Source organism: Amblyomma americanum, chromosome 1, assembly GCF_052857255.1.
Source record: "Amblyomma americanum isolate KBUSLIRL-KWMA chromosome 1, ASM5285725v1, whole genome shotgun sequence".
In the NCBI taxonomy this organism is placed as follows: Eukaryota; Metazoa; Arthropoda; class Arachnida; order Ixodida; family Ixodidae; genus Amblyomma; species Amblyomma americanum.
In genome coordinates, this window is record NC_135497.1 from 252509144 (window position 1) to 252526553 (window position 17410).

Consider the following 17410-nt stretch of genomic DNA (forward strand, 5'->3'; position numbering starts at 1 on the left):
GAAAGAAAGAAAGAAGGAAAGAAAGAAAGGAAGAAGGAAAGAAAGAGAGAAAGAAAGAAGGAAAGAAAGAAAGGGAGAAGGAAAGAAAGAAAGAAAGAAGGAAAGGAAGAAAGAAAGAAAGAAAGAAAGAAGGAAAGAAAGAAAGAGAGAAAGAAAGAGAGAGAGAAAGAAGGAAAGAAAGAAAGAAGGAAAGAAAGAGAGAAAGAAGGAAAGAAAGAAATAAAGAGAGAAAGAAGGAAAGAAAGGAAGGAAGAAAGAAACAAACGCCGGCGCTACTTGCAACTGATTTATTGAAGGTAGAACCTCGGCATATATCCACAGGGTTCCATGAGCGGTTATTGATGACTTCTGGCTTGGATTGACATGCAACGGAAACGCGGTTCACAAGCTGTGCAAGCAATGCAGTGGTCAACTAGATTCGTGCGCTCCCAGGTCTTTTGCATACTCCCCGAGTCGGTCGTCAACGCAACGCCCCGTCTGGCCGATGTGCACTTTGCCACAAGACAAAGGCGATCTTGTATGCAACTTTCATGGCGCACTTAACAAAACGGTTTTCTTGGTTCCTTTGACAGCCCCGTTTCTTGTCTTCGCAAGTGATGCGACCGCACAGTTGAGCGAGTATCTAGGGGGCTGAAAAAACCATCGGCCCGTCAAACCAATTAGCCACCTTTTTGGGGGGGTTGTGGGTGACCTTGTGCAAGTACGGAACCACTTCCGGTCTTTGTTGACCCTCCAGGGCTCCGCAGCAGTTGTGCGCGTTCCGGACTTCATTTTCTTCACCAGCAAACCAACTAGCCAACACTTAATAACACTGGTGACAGAGAAACCAACACATTTTAGCGAATAGGGTGCTCTAATTTTTCCCTTTTGTAATTTTCGCCATATTGGACATTTTCCAACACGCAGTAAAACGTCCCAAGATCAGCAAAAGTTTTTTCAATCATGTTTTAGAACCCATATTGTCATACCTGATCGCATGCAAAAAAAATCGGTCAACCAATTGGCGCTCCGGGATCTCAGGAAGATAAGCTGAGTGAAGATAGAACGGTGTTGAAATAGTATTCCCATAACTTTTCTGCATTTTGGTGCGCACATAATATATAGTAAGATACAACTTAAGCAAATAGCATTTGGTAACAATGTACCTTGGTGCGCGGCGTCCTCTCTTATTCAGCCGGTCAGTTACAACAGTAAATGAAATCAGCTTTTGAATGTTTGACTATATGATAGATGACCCAAGCCAGAGCAATCAAAATTCTTCAAATGATGAATTCGTCGTGATATTAGCTTCTTGTTTACGTGACAAGGAATGCTTTTACAACAGACTACTGTTTTGTCACGGAGGAATTCTATATGGCGGTACTGAGTGCCAGCGGACTCCACTGCAGATCTATGCTGTATTTCTTTCCTACTATATATATATACAGACTTGGTCGTTTCTAGAGAGGTTCGCAGTGAAGGCTACAGCTCTTAGTTTGAACTTTTTAGTTATTTCTGTTACATCGCCAGGTGTGCATGTACTTGTAGCAGTCGAAACTGGCTTGCTTTTGCCAAGAGAAGTATTCCTTTAGTGTTCTGCCCGTTTATTTTCAATTTATTTATATCAGTCCATTGCTAAAGTTGCGAAAGCGTACGTACTATTGGCTGTGACGTCTGTTTCGTTAGGAGTTTCACCATTAACGAGAAATGTGGCGTCACCAGCAGCGGCACGTGATGTACAGTCGGGGTCGGCAGTCAGGGCACCCCCTCAAAGTTCCGAGGCGTGCTGCACGGCATGCGAGCGCCACGTGACGATGTGTCGAGACTGGAGCACTGCACCGGTCTTCACTCATGGTAATCAATCAAATCAAAAACCTTGGAAAAATGAATACGTCTCGCTAGGGCTAAGGTTTTGTTTTCTATATTACTAATTGCTACTGCCCTCATAATCAACAACGCCGTTAACAATACGCACATCTTTTAGAGCGCCAACTTTTATCTGGTGTGGTGGGGCGTGTTTGTATTCCCTTCCTCCTTCAAATTTGCTACCTGAAAAAATGTCTATGAAGAACACCGCCTAGCTCCATCCAAAGTCCCGCTGCAACACTGTTACGATATTTTCTTTTTCTGCCCTTGTTGGTGACGTTTCGAAAACGTTTGAGATGTTGTATATACGTATTGAGCTTGGAGCGAATTTTTCTCGGATAAGTTGGATAACATAAAAAAATTGACATATATAGTTCCCTCTCCTGTTTTTGTCGCCGCTTCTTTTTTTTTTTTTGCTGTGCGTACTCACGTGCGTTCTGACAAAAAAGAAAAATGTGCCTCTGTCGCCATAGCCGCGGTTTTCCTTCTCACAATTGGAGTGAGTTGCATTCTGAAGGCGCGTGGGGATGACTCCAACCAGTTTTCCCGACCGAGCACCACGACCTTTGCCTTAGTTAATACCTCCAGCACAACACTGCTTTTCGCTCTGCAAAAGGGTGAAGGAGTAGCCCGAGTTTGATGAGGCGCATTAAAATCACCTCCGACTGCTATGGCAGATACCCGACACTTGCGGGGAAAGTCACCATTCGGGCTTAGCAGTAAGCAAGGAGCTTTGCCGCTCCACCGGCGACGCCAGGTGCATGGTATTATTCAGGAGGTGGTCAAGGAATGGCTACCACCTCTCGCCACTTTACACGATGATACCAGAAGGAACCTGAATTTGCGCGTGGCGACGTGTGCCGCAGCCTCGCCACGTGGTCCCTACGCATTTCCAATGAAACGCTCCGCGATGGTTGGAGAGGAACCTGCGACAAAGTATGAGAGAGGTAGGTGGGCGCTGCGAACGGCGCATAGAGTCGTCAGTAGTATTCCATGTTCATGCTGGGCCCCATCGCACACACGCGCTGAATTCGCCGTCGTCCTACCCGCTTCACGCTCTCCACGAACGCAGCGCTCACCATTTCGTGTCACTGCACACCGGCTGTGGTTCGCAAGAAGGTGAAGTGTACATTTCTTGGCGGACAGCTAAAAACATGCCCAAGCTATCCTAGCTGCAGTACAAAAAGTGCGCCGGACGTCACGTGCTTTTGCACGAGGAAGTATGGGATTCTTTGGCACAACGCAGCGTGCAGTGGCAACGACGTCTCATCGTGCGCATCGTAGACCGCGTCAAGTTTTAAATTCACAATCTCGTGTGTAATCGTTGTGCTTTGCGGGTGCCACGAACTTTGGGAGGCCTTCTGTCGCCGGTAGTCCTCAATGTAACGCGGCTAACTGTCGCTCCACCATGTCGCACCATCGCAATGACACATCTGGTGGCTCCTGGAGTTGGGCGAATATTGCTTTTCCTCATTTGTCGCCATATGCTGATAATGCACTTTCGATGTGTTCCTTAATTTCATTCACCATGAAGGATGGTGCAACGTTGACTGCAAGGGTTAGTCGCTTCAAGGGTTGGTCGCCTTAAGGGAATGCAGAAAAAAAAAATAGAGAGGGGACTATTCCAAGCGCATTGGTCTACGTAGCCTTGCGTTACTTTCAACAGCAAAAAAGGAAGTACATACCACTAAAGAAGTGCAGCCTCAGAATTGAACCTTTCGAAATTATTACATACCATTTAAGTTGAGCCTTCCTTTGATATAAAATGTAATGATGAAAAACTATAGGCCGCGGATGCAGTGACAAAGGAGGGGAGGGGGGGGGGGGGAGTGCAGAAAGGAGAAGCCACAAGAAAGACGCAGGGCATCTTCAGCGAGCCTTTATGAGAACGGCGGAAGGCAGCCTTAGAGGAGATACCAGTGGACTATACGTCACTGCGGCGTCTCGCGTGTCTTCTCTTCAGCTGGAACAAGGCCGCCAGAGCTTTGTCACGTTGTTTCCACGCATGTCCCATGGGAGAGAAGAGAGAAATACCAGCACACGGGGCCGGAGAGGCTCCAGCGGCCACCGGGTGAAACAAAAAGCGCGCCGGGGCCACCGGGCGCTCCTTCCCAGGATGTAAGAAAATCCTGGCCCATAGAAAAAGGCAGCCGCCAAGGATCACAGGCCCGGGTCAGGCAGCAATGAGCGAAAGGCGCAGAATAGCCGCCGGCCCAGCATAATTAGGTCTTGCAACCGAATCCGCTGCGGAAGCGAGACACCGGATCGCTAGAAGGGGGGCGGGGGGGGGGGGTGCTTCTGGAGGGTGGCATCGAGTTTCCCTTGGTTAACTCTGCCGGACACGACGGGCCGACTCTTCCCCGCGCGCCGCGGCCTGCTGCCTTGTGCCCGCTGACCTCCTCTCTCGCCTCTTTCATCTCACCCTCCTCCTTCGTCGGTGTCATTCTTCTCCAGCTGTAATCAAAAGGGATCGAAGAAGCTCAATTAAGCGCCTTCCGATCGATTTTTGTTTCCTCTCGAAACGGACGGGCTGTGCGCGCCAACCGAAGCCCATATATCCGCTGGACAGGCGGACGGCCACATCCACTTTCTCGCGAACAAAAGGGATCGGTCGGCGTTCAATACGTCAGATTCTCATTACGGTATCGTTATTCGCAACTACGGGTCACGGCCGGAGCCGGACGTGTTCCCTCGCTGAGGACAGGGGAGAAACGCGAGAGACAGACGTGTTTGTGTTGCGGGCAAGCTTCTGTGCGCGCTGTGCGGTAAATTGGGCCAGAACGCATGTTAGCAAATTTCAGTACTTCGATAGTTTGCCTGTATTTGCGCATGAACGAGGCGTTGGCGCTGGTAAGTGCAGACTGCAAAGGAAGAGGAAAAAAGTTAGAGCCGTTATTGTACCCCTGAAGTGTCCAAGCAATGGGTCTCCCAGCTGAGCATCGAGAAGCTAGATACGGTTTGTGATTATGACGCTGACGCAGTGTCGGTGGAAACCGTCGACTCCATCAGAGAGTTTGAGCATAGCGTATACCGTCCACCGTCACCGCTTACCGGGGCAGCCAGCCGCGAATGCGCGCGCACACACACGCACGCATGCACGCCAATTACTACGGCATTTGCAGTTTCGCACGCTTTTCAGTGGTGTTCTGCAGTTAAAGTACGATAGGCGGAGCATCTTGTAGACGCACTTAGCATTTTGCTCTCATCGCTGTCTATAATAACGGGACAAAAATACATGGATCAAATGGGCTCCGTGCATTTTCATCCTGCCCATTTTCCGGACAGCGAGTTTCCATATTAGCGAGGCGTATAAAACAGTGAAAAAGTTGAAACATTGCAAAGTTGTAAAAGTGTCCATAATTTGAGTCGTTCATTAACGGGGATCATATTAATAGGGCACAACTGTATGTATGTACGGCATCAACAGACATCAGTGTTCCATTTTCGTTGTAATTTTTTGCCTGCCATGGTCTAAGGATGACCTCGAAAGCCACAGATGGCCGCTGCTGAAGCGCCGTTATAGTGACTCAAATCTGAGCAGTATCGGAGAGAAACCGTGGCTGCTACCAGTTGTCAATAGCGTCATGTCCTTAGTACAGGCGCGAACGCAGGCAGCTAATTGCAGGGAAGAACTTGTGTTCTTGGCAGCCTGTCTGTACCAGAAGCGCCAATGCATGTGTCTTGCGGCGTGCCGAGTGTGGTAAAATATCCCTCCCGACCTGTTCTCTCTCTGCAGGGTGCATCGGGGCCACCAGGGAAACCCGGATTTCCGGTAAGCTGGCGCACGCTTGCGTCTCCATCTTTTTTTGTCTGTTCGTTTTATGCGTCTCTCTGTGGTTCACACGCTTGCAGTTTTTAACTCCCAATGTCCGCTCGCTCATTTGGGGCAGCATGCAGTTGCAGCACGCATCGCTCATACAAGCATGCACATGCAAAACTTAATGACCAAATGCGGCGATCAGGTTTTTTAAGTATGTGTCCGTACGAGCGGTGAACACGCGCGCGCGCGTGTGTGTGTGTGTGAGTGCGTGTGTGTGTGCGCGTGCGTGAGTGAGTGTGTGCGTGCGTGTGTGCGTGCGTGCGTGCGTGAGTGCGTGCGTGCGTGAGTGTGTGTGTGTGCGTGTGTGTGTGTGTGTGTGTGCGTGCGTGTGTGTGCGCGCGCGCGTGTGTGTGTGTGCGTGCGTGTGTGTGTGCGTGAGTGTGTGTGTGTGTGTGTGCGTGTGTGTGTGTGCGTGCGTGCGTGTGTGCGTACGTGCGTGTGTGTGCGTGTGTGTGTGCGTGCGTGTGCGTGCGTGAGTGTGTGTGTGAGTGTGTGTGCGCGCGCGCGCGTGTGTGTGTGTGTGTGCGCGCGCGCGCGTGTGTGTGTGTGCGTGCGTGTGTGTGTGTGTGTGTGTGTGTGTGTGTGTGTGTGTGTGTGTGTGTGTGTGTGCGCGTGCGTGAGTGAGTGTGTGCGTGCGTGTGTGCGTGCGTGCGTGCGTGCGTGAGTGCGTGCGTGCGTGCGTGCGTGAGTGTGTGTGTGTGCGTGCGTGTGTGTGCGCGCGCGCGTGTGTGTGTGTGCGTGCGTGTGTGTGTGCGTGAGTGTGTGTGTGTGTGTGTGTGTGTGCGTGTGTGTGTGTGTGCGTGCGTGCGTGTGTGCGTACGTGCGTGTGCGTGTGTGTGTGTGTGCGTGTGCGTGCGCGCGCGCGTGTGTGTGTGTGTGTGTGTGTGTGTGTGTGTGTGTGTGTGTGTGTGTGTGTGTGTGTGTGTGTGTGTGTGTGTGTGTGTGTGTGTGTGTGTGTGTGTGTGTGTGTGCGCGCGTGTGCGCGTGCGTGCGTGCTCGCTGCTTCGATATGTGTACGCGGGGCTGGCGAAACCCTACTTGCGTTGAACAAAGCATCAATGCTGGCTTTTTTCGTATAGCGCTATATATATTGTCACGCACACCAAACTACACGGTGCAACTTGGGGCGGCGAAGGCCCGCGGCCAACTTGAGAAACTATGTCAGACCGCGAAGCGAGAAAGAAAAAAAATCCAAACTCGGCGGCGGCGTCCCCGAGAAGCGCATTCGGCGGTCGTCGTATCGAACGGCTGCGGTTTCCAGCTTCGCCTCGTGTTTACACCCGCTGTCAGACATCACAGCTTGCTGTCCTATTATTCCGACAATTCGAGAAAGTGCTCCGAGCCCTGCTGCGTTCCTCGAGCGGCTCCTTTGCGGATAAGAGGTTTGACTACGCGCAGCATGGCGGGTGAAGATGAAATAGAACAGGCATAACCCGCCTGCAAATGTGAAATCTGAAACAGTGGGATTTGTCTTTAAACGAAGAGGGCGAAATCTCTCTCCTGGGTCGTGTTTGCCTGCTTTATCGTTTAAATAGCGTGCTGTGCGGAAGTGTCTGCATGAATATGGCATTAATAAATTGCATATTTCAGTTTTGCTACCAGTGCTATCGGTTTACCGAGCAAAATTTCCTATCGCTTTTCGCCCACAAGCAGAATCGAAATGAGAAATCAGGCCCGAAATTTACGGTGTGCGAAACCGTCGAAACGCCAAAGTTGTGACGAAATCGATGATGTCGCACAGGAAACAAATGATGGGGGTGTTTGCTTTACTAGCATCTGAAACGCACGAACTCTGCAAATTATAAATGCTATCTCATGCGAATTTGAGTGCCTATAAGCTATTTAGAGTCCAAAGTTTAAAGCTCACCCGGCATGAGCTGTAAAAGGGGGAAAGGAGTTTTCATGTCTGATGATTGTCTACGTTTTTTTTTTTTGGCATACACCAGGCGTTTCAGCAAAGGCTTTCAGAAATATTTAAAAGCAGCTTATTGAGGTATAAAGATGGTTTTAGAGAAAAGCATGCTTATCGTGTTTGCTAGTAAAATGGTTAACTGTGGTCGAACACTACTCAAGAACGAAGCGGCAAATGCCCCTCTAAGGCGCCTCTCCAGCCAATGGTGTCGACCGATTTTCATGACGTTCTGGTTAATCCCCTTGGACCTGCTAGCGTGACATTGCAGGGGGTGGCAAAGAAAAGGGGATTAGCCACAGCCTAATCTGATGAACCACGGAGTCATGAAAACCGGTCGACGCCACTGTCTGGAAAGCCTCCTTTGAGGGGGGCATCTGCCTCTTCGTTCTTGAGTTATTCCGACTATAAATTCTAATAGTAAAATTTATAACTATTAAATCTTCAGGCGTCTGGTTGTGATTCGATATTTGAAAATGGCCGTGAGTAATATCAATGTCAGTGTCTGGATTTGAGAAAACGCAGTTGTGCTCGACGCTTATCGCTACAAACTACTGTTCAGCATTCGCTTACAAAAGACTTGCCCTGCAACAGATTTCCGCCCCCCCGGGCAGACGTATTCGGCAGCGCATGTGTCACGTGGGCGGTGAAATGGAGCAGCAGTCTGTGTTGGACAGAGAAAACTACGTGACACACGCGCGACCAGGTGAAGTTGGCTTGATGCGCCTGGAAAAAAAGTAGGAGCAGACCCGTACTATTATAGGCCCTCGCAAAAAAGGAGCGCTTGCTCAGCCGATTCAGAATAAACCCAAACAGTCAAGGAGAAATAAGGACGGTGGTGGGCATGGAAAACAGCGGAGGTAATGGCAGCATGTGTATGCAAAGTGCTCTGCATCGGCCCCGCATGTCCATAACAGTTTTCAGTCAGGTGACAGAGCAGTGAGGTGTTTCACGACACCCGAAGATGCAGAGCATTAGCGATATGAAAAGAGTGTTAGTCTGAACTTTTTGCAGGAGGTTTGCTTGTCCTGTATTGCGGAGTGGCAGGTGTGAGGGAATAGCTTCTGGACACAGCGCCTAGCATTATCTACCTTTCTAAATTCCAAAAACTAATATGACGTTACTGGCAGCCGCCTGCAAAGCTGTAATTGCAAGTCGCAGGAAGGGAAGCGCAGTGTTAGACAGGACTCTATGGGAGGTGTGTGTGTGCGTGTGTGTGTGTGTGTGTGGGGGGATGATATGAAGGCGGGACAATCTGCATCTATTTCCTCGCGCTTCCTTTCCTTCAACATTTGTGACCAACTGGCCCAAAGTTCTACCTTCCTGTGATTACAGTAAGACGCCTAGCTGTGTTTGCTGAAAGTTGAATAAACAACTTGCCACCGAAATCTACAAGCACGCCTCTAATCGAGCTTCTGCTCCAAGAGTTCATCGAGGCCTGCTTTGCGTATAGACAGTCAGTTTACATGCTTACCCGATTCTCCTATTTTCTGACGTCCGCCACTCATGGCACTGGTATGCTACGAAATCCATCTTTAATAGAAATCAGACTCCGTCTTCATTATCCGTTTAGTTATTGAACCCACCTTTATACTTCAAAAAGCCCAATTTTAGAGATTACTCAACACCTTCGCGGAAACACCAGTTAACTACATTAAAACATCGTGACTCAAACCATAATTTGCAGGCAAATATGAAAAAATATAAAGGAAAAAGGAAAAGCGATCCCATAATACAACCGGCAACTCGTGTGCACACGAACATCATCTATCACAAATTTAATTAAGGAAATTGACGCAGGTGTTAATTATTAGCTTCTATGGCGCGCGTGCAGCCCTTCCTTGGGTTTTAAGTAGAGCTTTCGTTAGATGTTAGCCCAGGGCAGCTGTAAGCTTGACTATCCCTTTGTAGCGTGTGCCCTGTCGAGCGTTTGTCGTCGCGTAATAAGAGGAAAATATATCTCTCGCAAAACTATAGCGCCACACTTATCCTTAGCGTTTCTAAATTTACTAGGCTCTCCTGATAAAATTCTTGATTTTCGACTTAAGATGATTACAAGGCCTATTCCAGCTGCAACGCACCTTCTTTTGCGGCATCTGCTATCGTGCTGAGCGCCATCAGAGTCGTGCAGCGTTCTGGGAAGATTCAGTTGGCGTCATTGGAACAGGGTCCCGACTTTTACAAAGCCACTGGCAGTTAGGGACCGTTCCTGATTGGCTGGTCGACCGGGAGCCGTTTAAGCGTGCGAACAGGTTTGGGCATTGATGGCTGACGCCTGCCCGATGGCTTCCAAAACGATGCACGATTCCAGCAAGACCACGTAACCGCTGACCTATGGGGGCATCTTTTGACACGGTGCTGACTACGGTCTGCTATGTCGTAAGCTGGCCCCGTGTGTTAAGCAGGTGCCTAGTAAAGTATGCACGACTTGCATATCGAGCACGCGAATTTAGGAACGTTTCGCGCACTAGCAGTTAACTACTAACGCAAACCTGGCTCCTTAAATTATTCTCACTGCATTTTCTTGTTTAGTTTCTCGCTGCCGTGTTCCACTCCCTGCTGTTATAGAACCCTGATCCAACGATAACCAGTGTAAATCCGGGCCGTTCGTCTCAAAGTATCGCAGGGTCCGGCTTTTTTCCGTTTATTCTTTGGCCTTAAAGAGGCAACCGAGGTTGGAGCTCCCTCTTGCCGATTACATTTATCTCCGCACCGGTCTTCTAATTAAGTCATTGGGAAAATCACCCAGGGATTCCCCTCGAGAAAATCCGCATTTGCAAGTTGATCGAACCGGAACATCGAGAGAAGCTCCAAGGGCCCATTATGCGATGTCCGTTTCCGTCGAAGGCGAGCGTATCAGAGTCCGTCTTCATTATCCGTTTAGTTATTGAATATTCTTCCCCTATGCGCACATCGTCCATTTTAGAAAACACGAGGAGGAACGAAGCCGAATCGACAATCCGCAGTCCGGTCCTTGATTGCTTGGCATGAAAAAGCTACTGTCTCCCCCTTTTTTTCGTTTCATTGCAGGATCATAAATGAAATATATAGCACTGTAGGTTCACGTTTGTGTTTTCGTGCTTTTAATTACAGACCCAGACAACAAACCCGCAACGTTGGCGGCACCGGGCTCGCTTTGGTGAGGGGCGAACTGCCGAAGCCTGCTTGTATTGCGGTTTGGCGGCAGGCGTAACGACTCATTGATGAATGGAACTAGTGTGCAGCACGCGACCTGAGCTGCCGTCCTGTCTTGAGACGCCAGGCGCCATATATACTGTTGGCGTGTGATAACATGCGAAGGTCACGCGCACCTGGCATTCCCACAAAGAAGGCGCTTTGCGTAAAGGGCACTACGCATCGCGCAGGGAAGAGCCAGCTGTTCTTTGCAAAAACAAAGCATGCCAAGAGAAAATACGTGACAACAACGTTGCAGCCGAGCCTCCAGCGGAAGAGCAGCGGCAATGCGAAACACTGCTCATCACTTCCTAGCCGACTTGGCTATTTTTGTTGGTCTGCACATGGATGTGCGGCTAGCAGTGACGTTGTTCGCTGCTTGACAGTTGTAGCACTCAGAACCGGTCTCGTCCGTCAGCCTGCAAGACGATTCCCCGCGTTACAAACTATAGTCTCGAGTCACGAGCAAGTTTCTTCAGCATTAAAATGTTTCGTTGCGCAAGATGTCGTTGTAGACAGCGCAGAGAAACCGGCAGCGCTTCCCAAGTAGCTTTAGCACTCGCGCCAACCGGACCATAACGGAGAGCGTCACTCAAACCTCGCGCAGAAGTACGGCTTGTTCACATGATTTCACGCGCTCATGAACAGGCTCTTTCACACGGATGACACATCAGCGTGTAGCATCATTCGTGTTGCTACATACCACGGCCGGTCTGGTCTCGAGGAGGGAGGGGGCGCTCTTTCGTACGGCCTTCGCATTCGCCGCGGAAGCAATGCGAGTTTTTCTCCGGGAGTTGCGCCGCCCGCCGCCGCTAGAGGCGCGACGACCCTAACGCTGGCTCCACGCCTGCATCTGCGGCGGCGGGTGGCTTTTGCCTGGTTTCGCGCTGTAGCCCGCTGGTTCATGGTGAGCGCAGCACCGAAATCAAAGAAAACAAAATGCAGATGCTTAAGCTGCGTATCTGCAACAAAGTCCACATGTGCACAGATTCTTCGTCACAAACTCTGCTCGATGAAAACATTTAAAAATGGAGGATTCACACTCCCATTCCTCAAACTATGTCAAGCATTATTTGTGGTTTTAAATCCACAAGGAAGTACTCTGATCACTTTCTCGCGTATGTCTCATGGTCCGTGATTAAATGACAAGTTAATGTTAAGGGGGAATAATGAATACTAGGAGAACGAAAGTTTTGCGCTCGTCCTATAGAAATGCACTATATCGCAGAGAAAATTCTTTACGACGCGTGAGCAGTAAATCCGATAGCGCCACAGCTGGTGGCTTGAGAATGGTACTTGTAGAGTTGAAAGTCAGACTCATGAGCACTAACGTTGAACTGTCAAATAAACTGATTGCAGGGAGATGTATATGGTACTTAATTGCGCCGATATTGCTTTTTCCACGTCCTGAATGTACTTATTTTCACCCCCGTATACATCTCAACTTCCTTAAACGAGAGGCCTGTATCGATCCTCAAAGAAATGCTAATTGCTAATGTGCGAGCAAGTGTCAAGGAGCATTGTAATGCATTGTTCTGTGCTCGAGGCCAATGGCAATTGACGTTTCTACTTTTGTTGTGGAACGAGAGGCCACAAGATTTCTCTGGAATGACTGTAGAGGCGCGCAAGTCGCCATGTTCAAAATTGTCGCTAGCGCATTAGGCGTCTAATGCTTCAAGTTCCTTGTCACCTTTCAATTTTGAAAGGACGAGAGCGACCGTCCTTCTGACCTTCGTTGACGGAGCACTTGTTTTATCGCTGCGCCGTAGAACTGCATGCTTTGTTTGAGGACGCGAGTTTGCCCAATAAACAATTTTCGATTTGGACGCAAGCTTCCTTGTCCTCATTCTGGCCTGACTAACGTTACCAGAACGTAGCAGAAGCAACCAGTACAAGCTGCGTATGGTGCCACAGATATTAACGCATACTGAGTATTGCAATTTCAGAAAGTATGTATGTGCAATGATTGACTTCATGCCGCTACCTTAAAGAGCGTCATTTTTTATTCTCCATATTCAACCTGCGGCGTGTACTGAAGGTGCCTAAAAAAATGGTTTAAATATCTTTGCAAAAGATCTCAGATTATGTTGTTGAATGTCCAATACCCTGTATTCTCTTAAATTCGGGAACTTTTATTAACATGTAAGCATCGCAAATGTTAATTTTTAGTTCCTTAAATTGTAAGCTAAGCCAGCTTGTATACGCGCATTGCTGTGAGGTTTAGTGGAGCTCCGTTAAGTTGCGGAAAACTTTTTGTGGTGCTACTTTATTTCCTGAATGACGTGAGGAAATTTCATGCTCACTGGAGGTTTATCGAAAGCGATGACGATGCTACAGAAATGCCGGAAAATAATGCAAAGCTGGTAGTCATTGCCTCTCAGATAAGTCTGCTCGCTCGTAAAGGCTGTTTTTATTGACAGAGCGCAGTTCGGAACTAATTTTGCTTTGCTGGAAGTTTGTTCGTGCTTGCAGTTACTGTAAATAACGGACTTATTTTTCCCGTTGCCATGGGGTAGGACGGGCGGTCATGAGACGCCGCCAAACTTCAAAATGCCTTTTCAAGATGAGACGTTCGACGCCGCGTGCGTGCAACGTGTTCTGCTCTTGCAGCCAGGGCTGGGTTCCGTCTATAACCGTTCCTTTCGCGAATGACATGACGCGTTTTCCTGGGTAGCACCATGAATTCTTGCTAATGCCGCTGTTGTGCAAAATTAAAGAAGCTGCGCTTGAAATTTCACGCGCTATACTTACGGGGCAGAATCCTTTACTCTTTGAAACTTGCCACCCAAGTATTACATGTCACATATCATTCTACACACTCATTCTGACCTGCCGGAAAACGAACTATAGAAGCTGAAAGCCTTGCTTTTTAGCCAAATATAAGGGCAGAGCCTGTTGACGTTTATGCTCGAAGCATACGTTCGACCATGCACAGTCGGGCTAAAGGAGAGCGCGCAATCGTTATTGCGTTGTTTCAAATTTCTCCCATGGCAAAGGGGCTGACTACGCGGTCTTTGCGTAAAGGCAAAATATAAAGGTTGGACGGTTACCACTGACGGGGGTCGAACTGGGAGCGCGCGCGCGTTCTCCTTCCGCGTGAACGGCGGTCGCAGCGGCGGAGCGGATAGCGGTGGGGCGGTGGCGACCCCGCCGAGGTGCGGCGGGAGGCGGAAACAGACCCCATTGCGAAGGCCGCAAGAAGAAAAGCGCGCGCCCCCTCGAGACCAGCCGTGCTACATACATGGTGCAGCTGCCATTGGGCGAAGGTTGCGCGCGTAGGAGGAATAAAATGAAGAAGAAAATGGTAGGGTTCTAACGTAGTCAAACCCAGTAGGCATGCGAAGGCATGTGTTTAGACTGGTTGGCTTCTGGTTCTGCTGTGCTCGCTCTTGGACACGTATGGCGATGATATTAATTCGATGGTGTCTTTAGTTGATGAAGACGGCGGCGTGCAATGCACAGCGCGAGAATGTGCTGCAGTTTAACATCAGGCATCATCGTCCGCGGGGACAGCATAGTGCGCTTGGGCACTGGCTAGGGAAGCTGATCTCTTCGCGCCGCCGCTGGTTCGAAACCCAGTCCGGGAAGTGTTTATTTTATTTATTTGCTTTATTTAGACTCGCAAGGTCAATAGACGGTCCGGCTTCAACGGTGAAACCGATTTTGCAGCTTTCGTCGTGAAGTAGAGCTTTCGCTCTGAACAAAAAAAAAAAAGAACTATCGAGCAGCTTCGATCTATGACCATTCGTTAAAGACAACACAGCGATAGTCAACTTGCCGCCCTTGAAGAACTGTAATCGCTGAGGTTGAGCTGCTTGAACAAGCTTACAACTTACGATCCGGAGAGCCATGTCGCAAAGCCAGTACTGGAAGGCAGTTGCCGCGCACTTGTTCGCGCTTGTTTTCATTCCTATTGCGCGTACCGCAAAGCTATGAGCGCTGAACCATTCGCAGATGCACTTGGCCTTCCACCCCAATGTTCTCTGGCCTTTGTCGGTCTATTTTTCTCTATTTTCAATCGTTCTCTTCCTGGTCCTGTTTTCGTGCGTGTGCCCCCCCCCCTCCTTTTTTTAGGGGGGGGGGGGGCGTTTTCTTTTTGCGCTACTCTTTGTAAATGTCCCGCGGGCGTCCCGTCCGGTCCAGCGCACTGTCTCCTCGCGCGGGGCACAGTTGGCATGCACGCCCGCTCCTGCGACGACAACGGTGTCCCGTCGGAGTGCTCTGGGTCACGCGCACAGTGCCTGCATGCGGACCTCGAGGAAAGTGGCCAATCGTTCGCGTACCGGGGCCTCCGTTTTGTTGGCGCCGCCCCGCGAGCTGCGGCTCAATGGAGCGGGCGTGAGTGTTCTCTCAGTTCTTTCTTCTTCGCAGGGCGCGATAGGAATCGATGGCCCCAAGGGGGACACCGTAAGTACTGCCCGGTGTCATAAAGACTCTCAACTTGCGTGCTACGTGCGACAGGGCGCTGACGGGTGCGTGCTGTTTTTCCTCCTCCTCCTGCAGGGCGACAAAGGGGACAAAGGAGAAAAGGTGCGTCCACCCTGCGGGGAGCGGACGGCGGCCGACCACGCCGTCCACCGCGCAGACCCGCGCGAGGCCCCCTCCGCTGTGCCCATGGCGTGCGCCATTTGCCAGCTTCGGAGCGAAAGTGCAGCTTAAACGGGCTCGGTTAGGATAAGCGAGACAAGAACGAAGGTCCGTGAAATGCGCTGGGAACGAACCAGCCTCTCATTGCTCGGTCGCTCTACACTGCACTCTGCCGGAATCACTAGAATTAGGCTGCAGGCGCCCGCCGCGAGCTCGCATCTGCTCTAATTTATTCAGGTGCCCTGCGGCTCGAATTTTCGGTGCAACTCGAGGGCCCTTTCAAAACAGATATCCCGAAATCGAAGCTTCACAGCTTTTTAATTTTTTAGAGCTGGAAGAGGCTTCGAGGGGGATAAGCAGTATGCCATTGGTGGCAGCAGATTTTTGAGCCCTTGTACGGCAAGGGGGCATGCGCCAAGTGTCGACCTACCTGAAGTGCAGAAAATTGGGCATGCTAATACGGCGTGACTAAATATGACTGCAGCCACAAAAAGAAGAAAGAGAGTACATGACGAAGCACGGAGGGGGGGGGGGGGGGGCAGAGTCAAGGACGAGCGCGGAATTACTACGATGGCTCATTTTTGCTTATTCCCGTTGTGGTTGAATCTATTAATGAGGAATAACCTGCTTAAATGTCTGCCATCTTTACGAAATTATTAGCGCCACCTGATTTCAATAGTTTGTGTTGTCTTCTTCTGTTATCTGCCTGTAACCAAGGTCCTTTCTACCGCATTTGAGTTCAGGGCCAGCTATTATTGAATGGCTGAAGAATTATGGTGTATCGGCTACGCATATAGGAGCTCGAACCTTTCTCTCTACTTCTCAATTCATAGTTGATGGACCAGTTTCCTTCATAATGGATAGCGAGGACAGCTGATGTAAGCATGGTAGTAGAGTGACCACATTTTGTGGAGTGAAGATAGGCATAAGCAATCAACCCTCGCGCTTTCATTTAGATACGCCCTCAAAATCTTGATAGCTTCCTTCTTTGGGTTCCTTTCACGCCTGGAGACGAAAATTATCCTCGTAAATTGATTTATAAGACCAGCCTACATCTAGCCGTATCCGAATCGAGTATCGTCGCTACTTCGTCGTCGAAGGTGAATAAGCCTCCGGCATTATGCCGCTTACAGAAGGATGTAATCGCTCTAAGTGGTTCACTAGGACTCCGCAAAGCCAATTAGTTCATCTAAACAGACTGCACATCACCGATCCTAGTATCGTGCCTCATTTGGTTTTCGTAGGTAAATAAATATCACGGTATAAACTCTCAGTGTAGTGAAGCATATACGGTGTTGGCAAACTTAACGGGCATCGTGGCTGTAGCACTATTTTTTTTTGTTTCATTGAAGGTACACGTTAACGCAAACACATCCAAGGCACGATACATAGGTTTCGGCATTTTTTTTTTTGCTCTGTTAAGTAGCATAGTGGTTGGAGGCCTCATTATGGGAATAGATCTTACGTTTTCACGAAATTTCGCTATTTACCCGAAGCGTCTTACGGAACAAACTACAACCACAAATCTGAACGAGACATAAATGTGTCGAGAGGGAACAGAGAAATCGGAAATTTTGTTAGATTGCAATTATTTCAGTCAAATAAGTTAGGTGATTTGAGTCATATTGGTGACTTTGGATGAAGCGCAGATACGTTGTAGTATACGTAACATTAACCATTAAAGCCAAATTACAGTGGAGATGTGAGTGTTAGCGTTTTGAGTGTCCGTGGCGCAAGCGTTCAATCAGTTCCAGTGTTTCACGCATGCAAGTTCCGCATCGCAGAGAGGCAGAAGGCAATAGCAGCAATCGGTTTTTGCAGTCACGATCGAAAAAAAAAATGGCTGGCGCTTTACCATTGCTAAGCACGAAATACTGCGCCAAAGCACGTTTTTTTTTTGCAGGTGGACACCACCGCCACGCACCTCAAAGCGTGGTTTAGGTGTCCACTGACTCAGTGAGCCAGTTGCATTTGTTACTCAGAGGCTTCACACACGCAGACACATACCGCTGCAAACCCGCGGGGAGTGCGGCTAGAAGCGCTTTCGCGCTAATAATAATAATAATAATAATAAT

At 49.2% G+C, this 17410-nt stretch overlaps 1 protein-coding gene across 1 annotated transcript in view; it reads left to right on the top strand.

Annotated features, from left to right (window-relative positions):
* Positions 1 to 17410, top strand: part of LOC144116766 (uncharacterized) — a 121609-nt gene that overhangs the window by 10019 nt on the left and 94180 nt on the right. The window contains exons 3-5 of the mRNA XM_077651218.1: positions 5582 to 5617; positions 15120 to 15155; positions 15252 to 15278. Coding sequence (XP_077507344.1) covers positions 5582 to 5617; positions 15120 to 15155; positions 15252 to 15278 — 99 coding nt within the window. The remainder of the gene's footprint in view (positions 1 to 5581; positions 5618 to 15119; positions 15156 to 15251; positions 15279 to 17410) is intronic.